Source organism: Leptopilina boulardi, unplaced genomic scaffold (assembly GCF_019393585.1).
Source record: "Leptopilina boulardi isolate dan_hultmark-lab unplaced genomic scaffold, ZJU_Lbou_2.1 LbouV2_224, whole genome shotgun sequence".
Lineage (NCBI taxonomy): Eukaryota > Metazoa > Arthropoda > Insecta > Hymenoptera > Figitidae > Leptopilina > Leptopilina boulardi.
The window spans coordinates 1,609,721-1,631,824 of NW_026137779.1; the positions used below are offsets into that span (position 1 = coordinate 1,609,721).

At 28.2% G+C, this 22,104-nt stretch overlaps 1 protein-coding gene and 1 long non-coding RNA gene across 4 annotated transcripts; both read left to right on the forward strand.

Annotated features, from left to right (window-relative positions):
- The first annotated feature begins 391 nt into the window (after positions 1 to 391).
- On the forward strand, positions 392 to 15,471 carry LOC127279857 (uncharacterized). Of its 2 annotated transcripts, none has more exons than XR_007842716.1 (3): positions 392 to 478; positions 15,128 to 15,223; positions 15,322 to 15,471. It is a non-coding gene; the product is annotated as an uncharacterized LOC127279857 (long non-coding RNA). The 2 variants fall into 2 exon arrangements; XR_007842715.1 differs by having other exon boundaries at positions 15,128 to 15,219.
- A 2,645-nt stretch (positions 15,472 to 18,116) lies between these two features.
- LOC127279856 (uncharacterized) lies at positions 18,117 to 21,178 on the forward strand. Of its 2 annotated transcripts, XM_051302486.1 has the most exons (3): positions 18,117 to 18,211; positions 20,340 to 20,605; positions 21,033 to 21,178. In XM_051302486.1, exons 1-3 carry the CDS (start codon positions 18,137 to 18,139, stop codon positions 21,034 to 21,036), a joined length of 345 nt encoding a protein of 114 aa, XP_051158443.1. In that variant the 5' UTR covers positions 18,117 to 18,136; the 3' UTR covers positions 21,037 to 21,178. The 2 variants fall into 2 exon arrangements, with proteins under 2 accessions (XP_051158443.1, XP_051158442.1); XM_051302485.1 differs by lacking the exon at positions 21,033 to 21,178 and having other exon boundaries at positions 20,340 to 20,745.
- The last annotated feature ends 926 nt before the right edge of the window (positions 21,179 to 22,104 follow it).

Consider the following 22,104-nt stretch of genomic DNA (forward strand, 5'->3'; position numbering starts at 1 on the left):
ATATTAAATTAAAATCATCTCCTTCAGATATATTTGTTTCAGACTCAGATTCGTACGTCGCTATTAAATTAATTTTGACAATTTATTATGACATGAAAAATACCAAACACATCCGTTGATTTTCTGATTTGACAGAGCTAAATGAATATTAAAACTCATTTTTCTCAAAATCGTGACAAATGCAGTTGTGCTGTTATGCTTTTCAACCACAGAAATATCTTTGTATATATCTTATAAACTAAGTTTTTATTAATAAGGTTAATTTTTAATGTTAGTTTTCAATAATTATCTATACATAAGGGCTTTTTTCTTAACACGGCAATGTCTGTGGCGTAACACTTCCCCTACACACATGAACCACTGACTTTTCTGCTAGTCGCGTCGCCTTCCTCTTTCTTTTTCATTTCGCGCTTACGAGAAATTGCGGCTGCCATATTTCATCCAAAAAAGGGACTATTCAGTGAACATTAACAGTGAGGTAAGTCAGATTTTTTGTTAATTTTTCTATAAATACTATTTTTCAGAATTTGTCATATGTGTTTAACTTTTAAATTTTTGATATGTCTGTAATATATATAATGAACATCAAATCAAGATTTTCTTTTGATTCGGACACGTGGTTTAATAATTTAATAAGTCTCAACTTTCTTTGTTTGTGCCATAAAGTAATTATATTCTCTGCTCATTATTTTGATATTTCTGTGTTGAATCGTTGGGAGGTTATTTAGTATGGTTAGTAAACTTTCAATTTATTCTTTTCCAGCGCATAAGCGACTAATCTTTCTAGAGTTTTTTTTAAATTAAAAAGTATGACTTATTGTAATTATTCTATTAAAATGTGGCTTTTGTTATACAATGCTGAACTAATATTGGTTTTTAGTACTGCAAAATTTGAGTGATCGATTTTTAGATTTGTGTATTAGTGTAGTATACTATTTTATAAGACAAAAAGATTAATTTTTTTATTTAAACTTATTTTTAAATTTGCAATTGTTATTGGCTGAAATTTTTTTCACATAATAATTTTATTATGATTTTCATAATTTTCATCGTTGCATATGACGTAGTATTTTCTTTAATGGATTGAACTTTTATGCATAAAAGTAAGTACAAAATTATAAACAATTAATAATAAACCCGGTTTGCGAATTGGCCTGAAAACCGGAAAGTGACCAAAATTTTAACATTGACTGTAGAAACCGAAAATTAAAATGAGAATATGCAAACCGGACCTTTTTTTAACAAGACGATTATTAAATTTTACAACATTTATTACAAAAATCGAGTATTGAAATAAGTACTACTTTTTATTTAAAAAAACAAGCAGGGTGCCAACCACGGAGAAAGTGTCAATGACTGGGGCATTTATACACTATTTGGTAATATATTAACGTTTAATAAAATAATTTTTGTATTACAAAAACATCATACAAAATAATTTCTCAAAGTTCAAGGAGATTTTACCATTAAATAAGACATTTTTATTTTTTAATATCTTCGAATTGATTGCTACATATTTAAAATTATTTTCACATTCTTAATAATTTAAATTCATTATATTTTCTAATGAATTATATAAACTACAAATTTTCTTTTTACAGTTTAATTATATTTTTTATAAAGAATAATATAGTAATATAACCTGAAATTATAATTAATCAAAAATTGAAAGTTAAATAAAAGTTAAATTGAAAGTTCTCAAAGGGCAATCGTAGGGTTCTTGTTATTCTTCTCACTATTAACCATTAAAACTAATTTTTGAGAAAAACAAGCGTCACCAAAAACGCCAGGACCTAACCAGAATTCAGCATTTTTCCTTATCAGAAACTTTCCAAATTTTAGTTTTCGATAAGGAAACTTAGGGAAACTTCTCCACGGGACAAGAAGGGGGTCCTTTATGTTTATTTCATAAACATTTTGCTTCCCTGTGGAGGAAGCTATGAATTTCTTTAAATCAATTGATTGATTTAAAACATTTCGAGTTAAAAACTGATTTAAATTAATTAAATTTTTTGAAAAATTAAGAAAATTTTAATTCATTTTGGGTGTAACATATACTTTATATATATGTACGAATCGATTCGTTTCAATGCAAGGAATACAATTATTTTATGCATTAACTTGAATTTAAAAAAACAAATTTTTTTAGCTCTAAAACATGAATTTTTGATTTTTCAATTTTCATTAATTCTTAAAATTTAAATCAAATCTATACTTTATATATAACAATCGATTTGTTTTAATGCAGGGAATAAAATTATTTCATATATAAACTTGAATTTTAATAAACACAACATTTTTTAGATAAAATGTAAATTTTTGATTTTTTAACTTTCATTAATTCTTTAAATTTCAATCAAATCTATACTTTATATATACCAATCGATTCGTCTTGATGTAAGGAAGACGATTACACTGGAACGCAGGTTATTAGGACAGCTGGGGTGTATGTCCGAATAATCTGGAAAGGTCACCTTGACGAAAAAGCATAAACTTACAGGGCCGTAAGAAGTTTTTTTTGCCTTCGATTGAAATACATAACCAAAGTTTGACAGTTGAACAACAATTTTGAGGTTAGGCGCATGAGACATGAGAAAAGAAAATATTAATTAAGTGAGAAATATTAATTGTTTTTTAGAAATAAAACGAATTTTACTTAGCAAAATTGTCACAGAGATTATTAATTTTTATCATATTCATATAACACCAATAAATAATTGCAAAATAATACACTAAATCAAGGCGGGGAACGGAATCTTTAATAAATGCGCTACTGCGTGCAGAGATATCTTTTCTCCTCACCCCGTTTTAGCGCCTAAGCTTTCCGAATAATCCAGTCTCCTAATAACCGGCATTCCAGTGTATATTATATATTACCTTAAATTTTTCTATTTAAAAATTTTTTTGGAAAAAAGACGATAATTTTTTTTGGGGTATTTTTTAAAATCCTCTCGTCATTTTTGAGAGATTAATGTGATAAATAAGCCTACCAAATTTTATCCAAAACCATTAAAACCTGTTAAAGATATCGTGTTCACAAAAACGATCCACACACACACACATACATCCGGACAATTGATCAGGATCTTATATAGGGTAAGTCCAGGGGAGTTGGCCATGCGGGAGAGATGGCCAATTCAAATAATTTATAGAATTTGCTGCTAGATATCGCTTATTAAAGATTAATTCGCTTTGTTTTATAGTAAAACACAATTAAAAGAAAAAACTTCACGAAAAATATTGAAAAAGTAAGTAAAAAATTGATTTGCTATTTTGACTAGTTCTGAAAAAAAGTGATGAGTTTATGTTTCTCACTGGTGTTATGTTATTTTATAGAATAATTTTGAATTTCATTTTTTTTTGTAAAGTACATGACCCAAGCTTTGTCATAACTTTATATTTATTCAAAAAATTTATTTATTTAAATTTTAGTTGTGTCAATTTGTCTCCTGACATTAGGAGAGATGGCCATGTTTTTTCGAGGTGAGATGACCGTACTGTTTAAGTTCTTGGCACCCTTGAGATTCGTGTGTTCGCTAAATAAACATTAATTCTGTAGCAAATTACATTTTTCATGACATATATTGCAACAAGACACTCCAACAAAGATTTTCAAATTTAAATATGGTGAAATAAAATAATCACTATTGTGTAATTAAATCATTTATTTATATTTACATTTATAAACAATCATAAAACAGGTGTACAAAATAAGACGTTAATATATATATATATATATCGGAGTGGTTTTCAATGTATTTATGCCTGCTGAACACGATCCCGGGTTTCAAAATTGCGTATCACGTCAGGATTTTAAGTAAAGTGGGGGTAAAGTCTCCAAAAACTGTATTTTTGAGTATTTACAGTATTTTTTTCTCCTGAACCTGACGTGCTAGAGACTTCTATATAGGGTAATGACCTCAAAAATCTTTTTAAGTGACTTGAACCTAATTTTTTTTTAAATTCAATTTTTTTTATCTTGCGCATATGTGTCTTAAAGTGTAAGATATAAGCTTTAATTTAAGCCTATATAGAAGTTTCTATCACGTCAGATTAAGGAGAAAAAAATATTGAAAATCTTTACCCCCACTTTACTCAAAATCCTGACGTGATACGCAATTTCGGAACCCGGAATCGTGTTTAGGACATAAAAATACATTGGAAACCACTCTGATATCTCAAAAAACTACTTTGTAACCTTGTTGTGTTGGTGAGACAGACAGACTTTAATCCCTTTAAATTAAGAATTTTAATAAAGCGAAAGCTAAAGATTGATTTTAAACTTTAAAGTATTGGGCATCTCACCCGTACGCCTATGGCCATCTGCCCCGTAGATTCTGGGAGAGATGGCCAAACGCGTTTTTTAAAAAATATTAATTTTAAGTTTGTTTGCATTTAAAAAATGTCTCATTTCTATTATTATTTGTAAGTTAAATGTTCAATGTTTAAGTAGCAGTAAAAGTTAATACGTAAATCACTTTCTTTCTATTTTTACAGACCTTTAAAAAAACTATGGCCAACTCCCCCGCACTTACCCTAACATGTTTCTATATAGAGGAAAATTTGTTTCCACCATGTTTAAAAATTTTATAAACGAAAGGACTACAAAGATTCCTCCACGAGGAAGCAAAAGGTCACGTCGTTTTTATTTTATACAACAAAACAGGCCAAAAATTGAGTTCTTTTTTAGAAATACAAATTCAAAGTCGCGTAAAATTTTTAATTTTCAATATTTTAAAATAATCCTAGTTCACCTTGTAGCTACAGTGACACACATTAAAATGTTTTTTTGCTTTTTGATCATTCAGTTGGCCGGAATCGTAGCGACCAAAGCAGTACTTTTTTTACATAAAGTATAGGAGTGTGGGGCTGGTTGCACCACATTTTTAAAAACTGTAATAACTTTTATAATATCATTCATTTCATACGTTATATACGATAAATTAAAAAAGCTATTACTCTTTTATGACTCAAGAGTATATACGTCACGTTATATAATGATCTATTCATGAAATTAGCATTTTAAAAAATCACTATTGGTGCAAGATGCCCCACAGATAAGGCGTCTTGCACCACCTGTGGGGTATCTTCCAAAAACTAGCAAAATTTAAATAAAAATTTTACTTCATATAACTATCATAGAAACTTTTGTTTTCAAGTGTATTTACCGTTATAATTACTTTCATTAAAATCAAAAAAACATATCGAAAGAACAGCAAACATTTTTTGAAAAATAGGCAGGACCAAAATTAGCACTTTTATTTGGAGGCTGATTTCAATTCTCAGTCGAAAAATCAAGAAAAATAATGCGCGTTAATGAACTTGCGTAAGGTTAGGTGTTCTTTGTAACTAACGTTATCTGTGATCAACACTCATAAATTCTTAGAAATGTAAAAAATATCTCGTATGGTGCATCTTGCTCCGTGGTGCAAACAGCCCCACTCTCCCCTACTTCCCCGCGCTGTATCACGGAAAGTTTTTATTATTTTGACTTCAAAAAATTTGTAAATGTACTTCAATACTTACTAAATATATAGTAAAAAAATTAAAAGCTTTAAGTTTTTTGATAAATTAATTAGGTAGGTGTGTGGAACGCTGCAAATTGCTCTAATACCGATGTACATTATATCCACTCACTTTGTAATTCATATAAAAATCAATTTTTGGTTTATGTATTAATTACAACTTGGTCAATTTTTTATTGAATCGAAAGGGTATAATTTGTAATGTTTAAATCTTAGTGTTCGACCTCGGTGGATGGTAACTTTTTCCACCATTTTGAAGAAAAGGGTAAAATTTTTTTTTGCAAATATTTTGCAAAATATTGCTCAAACGAAAATATTTATAACGAAAAATTTTGTTAAGAAAAAAATTCTCTACAACATTTGTAGGGAAAATTGTTTGTTTAAATTAATATTTTTTGTTGTATTTCAAAATGTTGTTAAGTAGGTGGGGGGGGGGGGGTGGAAATTAAGCTTTTGTTATTTTTGAGAATATAATGCAATTTTAATAAAATATTTTCTACTAAAAGTTAAAGCGGCAAGAAAAATAAGCATTACGCGTATAGTATTAGTTCCCCTTATGTTTGTGGCCGCAGGATAATATTCCGTCCTTAGGTCCATGGTTGTCAAAGAAAATTTGAAGAAAACAAGCGTGCTTTTTTTCGTATCCTGAAATTAGGATATTTCTAGGACGTTCGTAGGATATCCTAAATATCCGGATGCTGATAGGCAAGTGAAGCCTATACCTAGAGATATGTTATATTCGATCCAAATATAATGTGCATATTTGAATTTAATAAAAATATTTTGGTATTAAAGTTATTACTTATTAACTAATTATTTGTTTTAAATAAAAATTTTGTTTGGTGCAAATAAAATTTTATTTATTGCAAGTCAAATTTTTATTTGAACAAAATAAAAGTTATTTTATCGATTATAAGTAATTTATATTTTAAAACATGGAAAAGAAAACGTATAATTTTTAATAAGAAAAGTTGAAGAAAAATCAATTTCATTAAATTGATATTCATATGCACTTAACAGAGCATTTAGTAAATCTCTATCATGCTTCAATTTAATTTTACAATTTATTTATAGCAATGATTCTTCAATCATGTTATATCTATTATGTGTCTACTGCAAAATTTCCCATGGGATATATACATTTGGGATTTCCGCCACTATTAGCGATCACAAATAGGCTATTAGGAGTCTATTAATGTTGCGGTGCTTTCAAGGTACACCCATAGAAATGAAATACGAATCATCGTACATACAGCTAGCGATCCATCAAGTGAATCACTATCAAAGTCTAGGGTTTCTGAAGACCCCTGAGACCTGTAATAAGAGATTAAATATTTTAAAAATTAATTTCAATTTTTTTAACATTATTTATAAAAAGTTGTACATCATTTTAATTTTTCACAGAAATGAGCTTTATAATTATAAAAGGTTTTTACTTTAATTTTTTGACAACTTTTGAATTTTTAAACACTTGCAGTCAAAGTATAAGGATTTGAGAAATAATTATATATAAAAATTTATTCTTAAAGGTATTTTAAAATGTTAGTCAGTAAAGCTAAAAGTTAGCTGAAAATTCGTAAATTCGTCATATAATCAAGTGGCCTTTCGAAGAAATGGCATGGAATGTTGAACACGAAAACTGTCAAAATAATGAATGATGCATTTAGATAGTAAAATTTGAATACAATTTTTTTCTAAAAATGTAACCAATATTCAATAAAATATATTGAGGAGCTGCTTCTAATAAGTCGCTCTCCGCTCGGCTACTTGTTCAGAAGCCAGTCACACGGCCCAAAAAGTAAAGGAAATTAAAATTTTTGAAAATTATTACCTTATACAAAATAAAAAAACGCTATTTTTCCTGACTTTTTTGTACGACAAATATTACATATCCAGGAAGTTAGCACCGCAAACTATTTTTTTAAAACAAAAGTTGTGCTGACTAGTGCTATCCGATCTTAACAAAAGTTTATATACAAAAAGTTTATTAAGATATTTACATTTTCCATAGAAAACCATATTTTTTGAAATTCAAAATTTTTAAAAATAGGAATTTTTAAAAATCAAAAGTTGTGCTGACTTGTGCTAGCTGAGCTTAACAAAAGTCCCTAAAAATTATTTTCTCAAAAATTTAATTTTTTTGAAAATATTCAAGATTTTTTGACCCCGCATATTTTTTTGCCTCTAATTTTTTCAATAATAAGTCAGGCTTTGCCAAACGGATCGGGTAAAATTAAAAAAAATTTTTTTAATGAAACAATGTTTTTTCTTATCCTTATATGATAAAAATAATTTCATAAAATTTTTAAAGCAAAAAAAATTTTGTTAAAGTTATTACCGATAATGATAACTATAAACAATTAGTTTTCAAGAACTCGAGTGACACAGTTAAGTGTGCAAAAATTTTTATAGAAAACTAAGATGGTACAACAAATAACACTGGTCGATAAAAAATAACTTTTTTTATGTTTTAAAGATTGGACAAGGCTATTCTTATAGAATTTTCATCGCTGAACACGAATCTGATCTTTAAAAGTTCCCATCCGACATTTTGAAACGTGATGAAAAAAGGCCAAAAACAGCGTTTTTTGAGACTTTTAGTCCATTTTTCTCAAAATCTGGACGTGATGGGAGCTTTTGGAGGTCAGATTCGTGTTCAGCGATGAAAATTCTATAAGAATAGCCTAGTCCGATCTTTAAACCATTTTTTCGTGTCGACCAGTGTAATATTTAAAGAAGGATCGGGCTAGAATATTACCCGATTCTCCAGTAACGATCAAATAAATTCACGAATACTATCGAGTGAGGAAAAAAACTAAATTTACAATTTTTAAAGTAAATTCACTTTGTAACCTTAACGAATTAATGAATAGTTTATTTATAACAACGCCAAGTTACACCATAGAAGAAACTTGAACCATTTGCAAAAGTCACAAAACTGATAAATTCATTGAGGCACACATAGATTTAATGGCTTTGAAGGAATTAGGAATACCGAATTTGAGCAAAACTCTACGGTTAGACGCTAACAATAAAAAGAAAATATACTGTCAAAGATAAATTGGAAAAATAGACCTATGGATCACATCTATTGATTTCTACAGACATTGGGATGATTAAAGAGGTGATCATATCTGAAATTTCCAAAATCATGTCAACTGATTCATCTTAACATAACTTCTATAAAACTTATTCCATTACATTTTTATTATATGGTTTTTGAAAGGGCTTCTTCTCTAATTTATTAATATGAAATCTAAATTTTTTAATTTTTTCTTTTAAAACGTTCTTTTTTAAATTTTAAGAAAAAACGGTTTAAAAGAAAATTTTTTTTTTTAATTTAGATTTCATATTCACAGTCTTTTCACAACTTTTCATTTTTCGAATTTCCCTTTTTTTAAATAGTAGGGGCAAAAAACTATTCAAGATCAAAAACTTTTAATTATATTCCAAAAAATTAAGTAGCATAACTCAGCACAATTTTTCATTTTTCGAATTTCTCATTTGCGAGGTCAAAAAATCTTGATTATTTTCGAATCAATTAAATTTTGAGCAAATAATTTTTAGGGACTTTTGTTAAGCTTGAGTAGCACAACTCAGGAAAAGTTTACATTTTTCGGATTTCTCATTAGAGTCAAACGGATCGGGTAAAATTAAAAAATTTTTTTTCAATGAAACAATTTTTTTCTTATTCTTATATGATAAAAAAATGTCATAAAATTTTTAAAGCAAAAAAATTTTTTTTGTTAAAGTTATTACCAATTGAAATTTTTAACAGTGTTAAATAAAAATATTTTTTTCTCGGGTTCTTTTTAACCGATTTTAAAAAAACAGTCTTCTTCACACTATATGTAAAATTAAAAAAATACTATCGTATTCTCCATTCATTTTTAAGTAAGAAACCACTGACATTGAATACCGTGGATGTCCCAGTTACCGTCCACCTAAGACCTAGTTTCCGTCCAGTTTAATTTTCAAAATAACATTTATAAAAAAATTATTTTCTTTTATTTGTTTACTTAAACTAATAAGTCGATTGTGTGCCAAAAGGAATAAATTATTGTTAAAAAATAATTTAAATTACTATACGAGATATTTGTAAAATGGACGGAAACTGGGACATGGACGGTAACTGGTACATCCACGGTATTCATAAATTAATAAAAAGAATAAAATACAAAAAAGATAATGAGGGTCAGTTGGGGTAAATGGGGACAAAATCGCTATTTTTCACAAATCACGTAAGTTTCTTTTTTTAAAAGGTAATATTTGCGGGTTTATATTTTTTAAGTTGTTATTTACGTTCCCAGGATTTATTTTATGTAGCAGAAAAAAATTTAGATAAGCTTTAAATGCATGAAACTGACTGTCCCCATTTACCCCAAAATTTAGAAAATTTCATAAAATGTGGGGTAAATGGAGACTCATAGTTTCTAAGAAAGTTTTAAGAAAAAAGATTCCTAAAGTATATTACTGTATTAAGGGATGAAAAAACTTGAAAAAAATTTGTGGTAGATATATAATAATAATTGAACCAATTTCATTTTTTTAATTTTGTTTATTTTTTTTATTTCAGTTATTTGTCTCGCATTTGAAAAAAAACAGAATTAAAAATCATACCAAATTTTTTTCTTATTCCTTATGACTCCCATAACATAAATTCACTTGAATTTTTAATTTTTGTTAATTTGGTTAATAATGACAAGCTGTCTCCATTTACCCTGAGTTTTCAAATTTTTGGCGTAAATGGGGACAGCTTGCCATTATTAACCAAATTGATAAAAATCAAAAATTCCAGTGAATTTCTGTTATAGGAGTCATAAGGAATAAGAAAAATATTTGGTATGATTTTTAAGTCTGTTTTCTTTGAAATGCGAAACAAAATACTGAAACAGTTTGATTTTGATTTTCAAGTTTTTATGCATTGAGCGATAACTTTTTTTATCTTACTGACAATTGTCAAGATATTGAACTTAATTTTAAAACTGTAAATTAAACTCAAAAACCTCTTGTCCCCATTTACCCCAACTGACCCTAATTGTTTATAATTTCATATAACTTTATTCAATTTCTGTTTATTATTCAAAAATCTTGCAGAATTTAAAGAAAGCCCTGCCAAGTTGAAGTATGAACTTTTTGTAATCATAAAATGAAAACTTTGCTTCCCCATGGAGATTTTTTGTGATCAATTTATGGTAACTTATTTGGTATAATAATTTTAAGGTGTTAAGGCAGGTCAAAGTCGAAGCAATTTTTATATAGAACTTAAGGGATTAGTATCACATCTTTTTTCAAGAAAATCGATTTTCTAAAAACTGCATTTTCTTGCAGTAGATATATGTAGAAATTCTATGGAAACTATTATTTTTGTTAGAACTTCGGTAAAATATCGAAAAACGGGGTACAATGTATGCTTTATAAATATATATATCTATATAAATATAAATATATATCATATTACACATATATATATGTATATAAAAGCATATATACATTTATATAATGTTTCCTGTCGTGTAAGGGGGTATTTTCTTTTTAAAGGACATGTTTTAGTAATTTCGATTTTTCTTAAAACAACTTTTTTTGACCTGGCGGACATCATGAAAGAAAAACTATTGCACCGATTAAGCTCAAATTTTTATGGCTTATTCTACACATATATCGCTATCGTCGGAACTAGAATCATAATTTTTCATTAATAATTAACCATTTTTTTAAACAATTTAAGTTGAAAAAACAATGTTAAAAATTAAAAAAGTCCGCCATTTTGTTTTTTTATCGAAAATATAGTTGATTGTAGTTCCGACGATAGCGACGATCTTACTTTTTAATAAATAATAGTTTTTTATAAATTTAATAATTAATAAATAGTTTGAAAATGGGAAAATTGTCTAATTTTGTGTGGAAACCTTTCCGGTGTTATAATCGCTCCAAAAACTAAAAAAAATTTCTTGATATATGGCAAGGCGCAGAATTTCATCAGCTTTCCAACCATCTAAGTTTCAAGTCTCTAAGTTTCTTCTAACTCAAAATATCAAGTTCTAAAGTCGGCATCAAATTTCGACACAGCGCACGTCGGTCGTACCGACAATTTCCGACGGTACTGTATATGTAGGCCATTTTTGGAAAGACAAGGATAAATTAATTTTATTATAAATAATAATTAAAATTGTTTATTACTAATTAAACAATAAATTGTTGTTTATTTACTTTTTTAAAAAAAAACATACAAAAATGCAGTTTTTTCCTAATTTTGCTATTTGCAAATTTCAAAGTTGTGAAAAATACTTGTTTAAAAATTGAATTATTCTTCAATTTTTTAAATAAATAATTATTTAATACTTCTTATGTTTTTTTCAAAAAACACCTGAAAAAAACAGTTTTTTCCTAATTTTGAAATTTACCAATTTAAAAATTGTGAAACGTAATATTTAAAAATAGAATTAGTTTTCAATTTTTAAAATCAATAATTATCCTTTTTTATTAAAAAAACGTATAAATTGCATTTTTCAAAAAGCACTTTTAAAAAGCAGTTTTTGGAGAATTTTTCAAATTACTTATCTCAATGTTGTAAAAAATAATGGCTAAAAAGCAGATTATTCTTCAATTTTTTAAATAAATAATTATTGTTTTCCATATAATTTTTTCAAAAAGTACATATAAAAATGCAATTTTTTGACAATTTTTAGGGTTCCGTACTCGGTTCGGAACCCTATTAATATCGGTTTTTTTGAAATCGTGTACCCCCCCCCCCCTAGCGGCCACATAAATTTATCTGGAGGGCTGAAAATTAGTACACATATGTATTTTCGCGTGTAGATTACAGGAAAATTATAGCGAACTTGATTGGAATTGATTAACATAGCGTTGTCAAGGAAAAACCATGAATTTTTACGAAAAATGCCTAAAAATGACTATGTACCCCCCCCTAGCGGCCACATCTTTTGACATAAAGAGCTCAAATTTGACACACTTACGTATTTTTACGTGAAAATTACAGGAAAATTATAGCGAACTTGATTCGGATTAATTTACATAGCGTTGTCAAGGAAAAATCAAAAATTTCGAAAAAAATGATTTATTCTCCCTAGCGCACACAATATTCAATCCAGACTGTTCATACTTGCTGTAAAACTCAATTTTTGCGTGAAAAATACAGGGAAAAAATGTAAGCGCGATTGGAGTTGATGATCAATTTTTATCAAATTTTTGAAGAAAAATGATAAATTTCAGAAAAAAATGTATTTTTCCGCAAAAAACGAAAAAAGTTTTTCTACAGTGATTCAAATTTATATATTTTGACGTATTTTTACGTGTAGATTACAAAAAAAATATAGCGAGGATGATTGGAGTTGATTTTTCTGGAATTAATAAACAAATTTTATTTTTTAGATAACTTTCGATTTTTCCTTGACAAGCAGCTACTAGCCTTATATCAATATCTTAAGTTTTATCTCTTTTTGACTTAGAAAGATAAAATTTAATATTCAATATATTTTTAAAATGTAAATACAATAAAAATATTGCGAGTTGAAATAAAATTATGTTTCTTATATTTTTTTAGTAAAATATTTTTTAAAAAATAAAATCGGACAAGTGCGAGTTACACTCGCACTGAAATCGAGGGTTCCGTACTCGAAGCGAACTTATTTGGTATAAAAACAAATGTTTAAAAAATATGTGTTGTATGACAACTAATATAAGTGATACGAAGAGGAACAATTTTCTTGAATTTTACAAAATTGTTCCTTTTTGTATCACTTATAATAGTTGTCATACAACACATATTTTTTAAACATTTGTTTTTATACCAAATAAGTTCGCTTCGAGTACGGAACCCTCGATTTCAGTGCGAGTGTAACTCGCACTTGTCCGATTTTTTAATTTGCTATTCTCAATATTGTAAAAAAAGGAGATTAAATTTCAAATTGTATTTCAATTTTTTAAATAATTAATTGTTGTTTTTTATCTTTTTTTCAAAGAAGAACATATAAAATAGCATGTTTTTTAGAATTTTTTAAATTACTCATCTCAATGTTGTACAAAAGGTTGAAAATCCAATTATTTTCAATTTTTTAAATAAATAATTATTGTTTTTTTATGTACTTTTTTCAAAAAGCACATATAAAAAGGCAATTTTTTGAGAATTTTTTAAATTACTCATCTCAATGTTGTAAAAAAGGTTGAAAATTTAATCATTTTGCAATTTTAAAACAAAAAAATAATTATTTAGTTGAAAAATTGAAAAATAAATTGGTTTTTATTATAATTTAATTTTCCAATTTTTATCCTGGTATTTCCAAAAATGGCAAAATTTTGAATTTTCCGCACATAACAGACAGAGTCTATGTTATTCTGAACATTTTCCAAAAGGTTTTTTTAAAAAATATTCAAAATTGTGCTTTTCATATACCTGAGAAGTTTGCGTGTCATGCACCATGATTTGTGACGTCACGAAGGTTCAAATGCTCTTAAGCCAGATCTTTTTCATGATCATATTCATTTACAACTTGCAGCACATATTAGTGTAATGTTGCGCTATTTTCTGCTTTGATTTTTTAAAGTTATGTCAGTGAGAGATTTTAATGAAGCTTTAATGGAACATGACTATGGATATGACGAAACCAGATCTTCAAAAATATTGGAATAGCACTTACGATCAGGTGGAAATCTTCATCAAACTGGTGCTCAGATGTGGATTTTAGCTTGGGCTTTGCCATTCAATGTAGGTCCTAAAATTGATATCTTTTCAGAACACTGGACAAATTTCTGGAATTTACTCCACATTTCCAACATTTTAATGTCTCAAGAGATATCAGATGGTTTGACTGAAAATTTATTTTTTCTCATCGATCAATATCTTTCTAATTCTTTGGAATTGTACGAAGAAGAGCATTTGGTCCCACGACAGCAATATTTAGTTCATACCCCCAATAAAATGAATAAATATGGTCACTTTTATCAATTTATCACGTTTCGTCCGGAAGACAAACATCAGATTTTCAAAGAAATGATGAGAAAATTAAAATGTTTCAAAAATCCTGCTCTTACGTCTGAAACACAACATGAGTTGCAACAAGTTCAAGTTTGATCAAACCCAATGAACAAGGTTCAGTTAAAATTAAATCGAAATTAAATGTGAATTATCACAATTTATTTCCCAAAAATCTGAACGTTGTGCATACAGTGCCGTGGATTACGATTCATGGTGTAACCTACAAATCAAAAAAATGTTACGTTTTGCTAAATTGTAATAATGATGCTCCTAATTTTGGAGTCCTTGAAGAGATCGTACTTATTGATAATAATCCGACATTCATTTGCAGACTGGTTTCGACGTTAGAAAAAGAAATGCATTTAAATTCATTCGGAAGTGTTGGAAATATTTATTAAAAAAGATTTTCAGAAATTTCATTTTATAAAGACGAAGACAAATATAATCATCAATTTCTATTACGCTCAATATTTCCATTCCAGATTAAAAAAATAATCAGATTAAGTCATGAATATCGATTTAAATAATTACAAGCGAGGCGCTTGTACAGCAGTTGGTTGTGTCAATTTTCATATTTATTCACAAATGAAACAAATTTTGCTTTCAGAAACTGAACAGGAAAAAACTTATTTACCAGATGTTGTTGGAAGTGATGAAATTTCAAGTACACAAGAACTTATCCTAGAAGGCATTAATGCAGTGAGTAGGTTATATTGTTTTAATAACTTTTATATTTTAACTAAATTATTAATTTTAAAAATTAAACTGAACTAAACTGAATAATTTCTATAAAATTTTCAGATAATATATGAAGTGAACAACGAAGGACGATTAGTTCCCCTTGTTGGAAGAAAAGAAGTTGACTACACAGAAGCTCAAATATCAAATCCCCAAAAAAATCTATTTCAATCAGAGCAATTATTTTCCCATCCACAGACTCAACCACAATGTTTACGGTCTCACACCAACAGATTGGACGAAATAATTTCACGTTTATCTCGAGTAAGCTATTTAATTTATGTACTACATTGTTAAAGTAGGGCTCGGATCGACTTTTAAGCTAAAAAAAATCTCCCGAGTCACATAAGTTTACAAAAAAGGCACAAACACTTTCTATTTGAAAGAATTTCTTTAATTTTTTGAAATTGTATCGGTAAACTTTAACTGCTCTCTTTTTAAGGAAAAAAATTTAGTTTCATATCGTTTCGCAGATAATATTAAATATAAAATTTTTTATGTCTATCCTAATGAAGTTACAAAGAAGTAGGTAAAACTGAGCTCTGGACAATTTGTAGAAATCAGTTTTTCTTCTCCATTTAAAATATAAATAAAAAAATACTCGAAAAATCTGGAAAAAAGTCATTTAATCCGAGCTCTATTGAAACCAAAATTAATTATTTTTATTTTAGACAGATTTGTACCACTTTTGTGTTCCTTCACGCCTTCCCGAAGGCACTGAAAACAAATTAACGAAGAAGGCCAGTCTGATAATAAAGAATATTATTATCATTCATTTTGAATATCATTCATAATGAATGATTTAGTAAGTAAAATGATCTTCAACAATATATTTCACAAAACCATCATAATTTATGATTAATAATAATATCAATTCTAAAAGTTTTGAATTTCGAGAATTTTATTTTTAAATCAAATTTTAATTTTGGAATCCATTTTTTGAAGTTGACTTATGAATAAAAAATTTCAATTTTTTATCAAAGTTTGTTTTTACTTATTTATTTACGAACATTTTTTTAAACTTAATTGTTTTGCCATACGAAGAGTTTACATAAAAAATTTAGGAAATTGACAAATTAATCAGGATCGATTAAAATTTTGACTTAATTATAAAATGTTTTATTACATAATTATTTCTTTATGTTGTACACTACCGTCCGAAATTGTGCGAACGCTTACACCGCGAGTCATTGAAAAACATACTCGCGTGAAAATAAAGATAACTCTGAGAGAAATTAACGTAGAGACTTTTCCCTTATAGCGTTGGAAAGCTTATTAAATTTTGAAAAAAATGATACCTATTTGAATGAGATTGCTTAAATAGGTTTAAATATATCATGTTACAAAGTTGAAAAAATAATTGTTTTTTTTGCTTATTTCCTACCTTGACTTTAACCTCTTGCATGGTCCAGGAAAATTGACGAAAAAAATTGTCCTTTAACATAATTATTCCTTGAAATCTAAGCTTTCCATTGATTCCAAGAACAATAAAAAATGTTGACGGGTTTGCCAGTAATTGAAAAAAAAGGACGAGCGTGCACGAAAAAAAATTCGACCGTCAATCGCTCGATTTTCCCGTCTCGCTGCCTCTTTCGTTCGTGCGCCAGGGCCGAAACATAGGATTTTGATTAGGCGCTTTCCGGGCACCATTAATTTCATTATTTTTGCCTTTTTGTGAACATAAATTATTTGTATAACGCGAAAGATATCATAATTGTGTTATAAGTTAATTATACAGTTATTAAAATTAAATAAATGTAATAAAAATTATACATTTTATTATTAAAAAATTCAATTTGACCAACAAGGTTTTTGATTCTTAATAATAAATTGATTAAGGATTATAAATATATTTTAATTTTTACAAAACTTTAATTGTATAATTATTTTATTTATGATTGATTAAAAAATTAATATCTCTATGTATGTGAAATATTTTAATAATGAAATATATAAGTTTTATTACATTTATTTAATTTTAATAACTGTATAATTAACTTATAACACAATTATGATATCTTTCGCGTTATACAAATAATTTATGTTCACAAAAAGGCAAAAATAATGAAATTAATGGTGCCCGGAAAACGCCTAATCAAAATCCTATGTTTCGGCCCTGGCGCACGAACGAAAGAGGCAGCGAGACGGGAAAATCGAGCGATTGACGGTCGAATTTTTTTTCGTGCACGCTCGTCCTTTTTTTTCAATTACTGGCAAACCCGTCAACATTTTTTATTGTTCTTGGAATCAATGGAAAGCTTAGATTTCAAAGAATAATTGTGTTAAAGGACAATTTTTTTCGTCGATTTTCCTGGACCATGCAAGAGGTTAAAGTCAAGGTAGGAAATAAGCAAAAAATTACAATTATTTTTTCAACTTTGTAACATGATATATTTAAACCTATTTAAGCAATCTCATTTAAATAGGTATCATTTTTTTCGAAATTTAATAAGCTTTCCAACGCTATAAGGGAAAAGTCTCTACGTTAATTTCTCTCAGAGTTATCTTTATTTTCACGCGAGTATGTTTTTCAATGACTCGCGGTGTAAGCGTTCGCACAATTTCGGACGGTAGTGTAGATGTTCTGGGAATTTATACAGCAAGAACAACTACAGTGTACTCGAGATGACCTAAAAATGAGGTGTTTGAACGCTTTGCTGTTAATGTATGATTATTTTTCACTAATCGATTCAAAAGTTTCTAATTATTCAATTCGGTTTGGTTTTCTCTTTAATCAAACTAACAAGTTTCAAGTCAAGATTTTTAATTGGTTAGTTTGTATCAAATATTTTTTAGACTCGGTTTTTGCACACCTCTAGAACAAATGTTATAGGAATTATGCAAATTTTATGTTTTTTCAGAACAAGCCATTTTGGAAATGTTATCAAGTATGACAAGTGCAGCATTCTTTGGAGCCAGGAAGCCCCAAGAAAAAAGAGATCGAAATAGTTTGGTACTCGAAATTTTTTCAATAAGTAGTAAAAAAACATTTTTTTTGCAATTTTCCATAATATGTACTTATTATTTTATTAAACTTAGGGTCATTTGGGGAAAATGTAAACAAGGGGTAAATGTAAACAGCAGATATTGCAGCTTAATTTACAGATTTAAAATTAAGTTCGACCCCAATATTTTAACCTCAGCTCACCTGCAACAGGTTCTGAGTATTGCCAATTTTTTTTTTCGACAATTGTCAAAGCCATACTCCAATTTGTCGCTTAATGCATGAAAGATTGAAAATCAAAGTTTTACTGTTTCAGTATTTTGTCTCGCATTTGAATAAAAATGAACTAAAAATTCAAACTAAAAATTTCTAATTATTCCTTATGAATCCCTTAACAAAAGCTGAATTTGATTTTTTAATTTCGTCAATTCAGTTAATAGATAATTAAGTCTTTACATTTACCCCGAGACCTGCATAGTATAGACCTGCATAGTATTGCATAGTGCATTTACGTGTTTAAAATATTGGAAAGCGATTCTTCACGATTGGTGAATAAAACTCAGGTACGTAGGAATCCTAGAATAAGAGTGAGTGATTGATTGATTGATGGATTGATTGATGGATTGATTGGTTGATTGATTGGACGATTGATTTATGGATTGGTTGATTGAGTAATTGGTGGATTGAATGGTGGATTGGATTGATTGGTTGATTGGATAATTGATTTATAGATTGGTTGATTGAGTGGTTGATTGGTGGATTGCTTGATTGATTGACTGATTGATTGATTGGTGGATTGATTGGATGATTGAGTGATTGATTGGTGGATAGATTGGTTGCTTGGATGATTGATTTAGAGATTGGTTGATTGAGTGATTGATTGGTGGATTGATTGGATGATTGATTTATGGATTGGTTGATTGATTGATCTAGCATTCTCATCAGTAATTATGATCACAATTGTCATATAAAATATTGAACTGATTTTGTAATGGATAAGATTAACATTGTTAAACTAATATTAATACTAATTCTAATATACGTTTTTCTATATCTTGGAATTTAAATACTTAGATTACTTTCTCCCTAGACCTTTTAAAAAAATTATTATTGAAATTTTAGAAAGTTTATAAATTTATGTTTTATAAAGAGGAAATATTACGCACTATATTAATTGTGTTGATATTCATATTTTCAAAATGTCAGTGGGTAGAGAAATTTAGTCCAATTTGATCAATTTTTAAAAACCTCTTTCGCGATATTGAATCCGCTATTTCGAAAATTTTAAATCTGACTTCAGATTCGTATTCAGCGACCTCGAAAACCTCCGAGTAGCGAGATTTAAGCAAATTTTATCAATTTTTAAAAATATTTTTAGGTTCATCCGCCATATTGGATCCGCCATTTTAAAAATTTTAAATTTGTCTTCAAATTCGTATTCAGTGACCTCAAAAACCCCCGAGTAGCGAGATTCAAGCAAATTTGATCAATTTTTAACAATATTTTTATGTTTGTCCGCCATTTTGGATCCGCCATTTTGAAATTTAAAAATTCGATTTTAGAATATTATTCAGCAACCTTAAAAACTTATTTTCACCAAGTTGAATGAAAATCTATTAAAATTTATTGAAGTTATTCAAGTTTTTACATTACTAGTTTTGTTATGGTAATGATTGCTTATTTTATATGTTGCATATCAATCAATTGGTTCAATTATTTTACATCTACCAAGAATTTTTTTTCAGTTTTTACATCCCTTTACACAGTAGTATACTTGGGATAACTTTTTTCTTAAACCTCTTTAAACTACAGGGGTGTTTACATTTACCCCGAATTTTGGGAAAATTTCAAAATCTCGGGGTAAATGTAAACAGTCAGTTTTAAGCGATTCAAGTTGATCAATATTTTTTTGTACCTCATAAAATGTTTCTAGGGAAGTGAAGTAACAAGTTCATGCAGTAGAAAGCCGGAAGTATTGCTTTTTAAAATAAAAAACTTATGTTATAGTCGAAACTAAGCAAATCCGTTTACATTTACCCCAAATGACCCTAATTTAATTTGGTTTATAGAAATAAATAAATATTAATAAAATTTTAAGTAAAAGAAATAAACTTATAATCGTACATAATCATTCTAGGAAAAAACATTGCTCAACACTACTTTACCTGTGGCTGCAGATCCACCACGACTGATAGCGATAGGAGATCCACGAAAAGGTGGCCTCAAAACGCATATATATGTAGATCAAAAAGCAATGTACACAGGACCTGTCGTAGAGGCATTAACACAAATTGTGGCACTCTACTATGTGTTTCATATTGCTCCATCGACGGACTTAAGAGCAGCGTTTTCGTTCATTTTTGGGATCTTGATGCAAGAAGCAGCTCAAAAGGAGTACAAACGGTACAAATCTATCATTAAAGCCTTGGAAACAATTCAGAGACCATTAGACTAGGCGAAACCTTAGATTTGAGACTAAAGACTCATCGACTTCAGAGATTTGATAAAAAGTAATCTTTGGATAAACAACTAATCATAATGTTGACACGAATTTTGTTATTTTATTGTTTTAAATTATTAATAATATTATTCCATTTTCTGATAAAAAACTTGTTTCTTTTAGAAAAAAAATTCAAATTCAATTGTTATTTCAAATGAAATTATGTATTTTTGACTACATGTGTATAACTTGTTAAAACGGAATGTTGAGAATTTTCAATAAATATAAAAATTGTTCTGTTTAACCGATTGATGTCCGACTCTAGTTTCTATTCTAGAAAGTCATGTAAATAAAGATAATAAACTCTAATTAATAATATTTAATTTATAGTTGAAGACGGACTTGAATTGCACAATAGAAAAATTGAGAGACAAGCTATTTAAAACAAAGGACACTATTCAGCCAATGATTTTCGTCGTTGGACCATTAATCAAAATTCAAAAGGCTGTCGTAGTTGTAGATGAACAGCACTACGCATTCGATTTACAAATTAACGAAAAAACTGAAAAATCAGGTTGAAAAGCTCTGGACTTAGCTTTTAAAGTATTTTTCGTGCTTCAGTGTCATTATCCGAAAACCTCATCGTCACTGTGGCATTTTATTCAAAGCAGTGGATACGATTTATCACTTGCAGGTGATAAATCAAATACATCAGTAAAAATACAAATAGGATTGGTGAAGCATGCATTAAGTCTACCAAAACAAGATTAAGTTTTTCGTTCTTTCGTTTTAAAATTATTTTCTTAAAATGTTCGCCTTTACATGTTCAACGTATAAATTCTCATTTGATAACAATAATAAGTTAATAAGACATGTTAATTTAACACATTCTCAGTTAACACGGTTCACGTGTTCAGAAAAGTTTTGTCAAAAATCATTTTCTTTAGTTGAATCGTTTTTAAAACACAGGCGAATGAAACGCTTTATCTAATAACGATATATCTCATTTTGAAGCATCTTCACTCGTAAAAGATGTTATTACGGTTTCAGAAAGCGACGAAATATTTTATGATCTTTCTTTGGAATCCGAAAGCGAATCATCTTCAGATGAAGAATTTATTTTAAATAATTCGAATTACAAGGATGTTTCTAATATAGTTCAAGAAGTTTCACGAGTAAAATAACAAAGTTTTGAATCGGAAGTACAGTTTGCTAGTAAATACTTCCAGTGTTCAGATATATCGAGAAAAAGAGTTTCAGAGCTTATGTCAGATAATAAGTAAGTAAGTAAGTAAATAAGTTAATCGAGTAAGTAAGTTAATCGAATGTACTATTAACAATGTTGAACATGAAGTCTGCAATCGTTTGGAAAGTTTAGGTGTCAATGAAAAATGTGTTGCCGAAGTCAAAGATGTTTTTACACACCCAGTAAAAAATAAAAGATACAAGAAAAGTGGATTCC

Bases quoted from the DNA above. Each gene is read 5' to 3' on its own strand.
- LOC127279856 (XM_051302485.1), top strand. From the start codon at position 18,137: ATGTTATCAAGTATGACAAGTGCAGCATTCTTTGGAGCCAGGAAGCCC. The intron at 18,212-20,339 runs GTACTCGAAATT...TAATCATTCTAG, and splicing joins AAAGAGATCGAAATAGTTTG to GAAAAAACATTGCTCAACAC.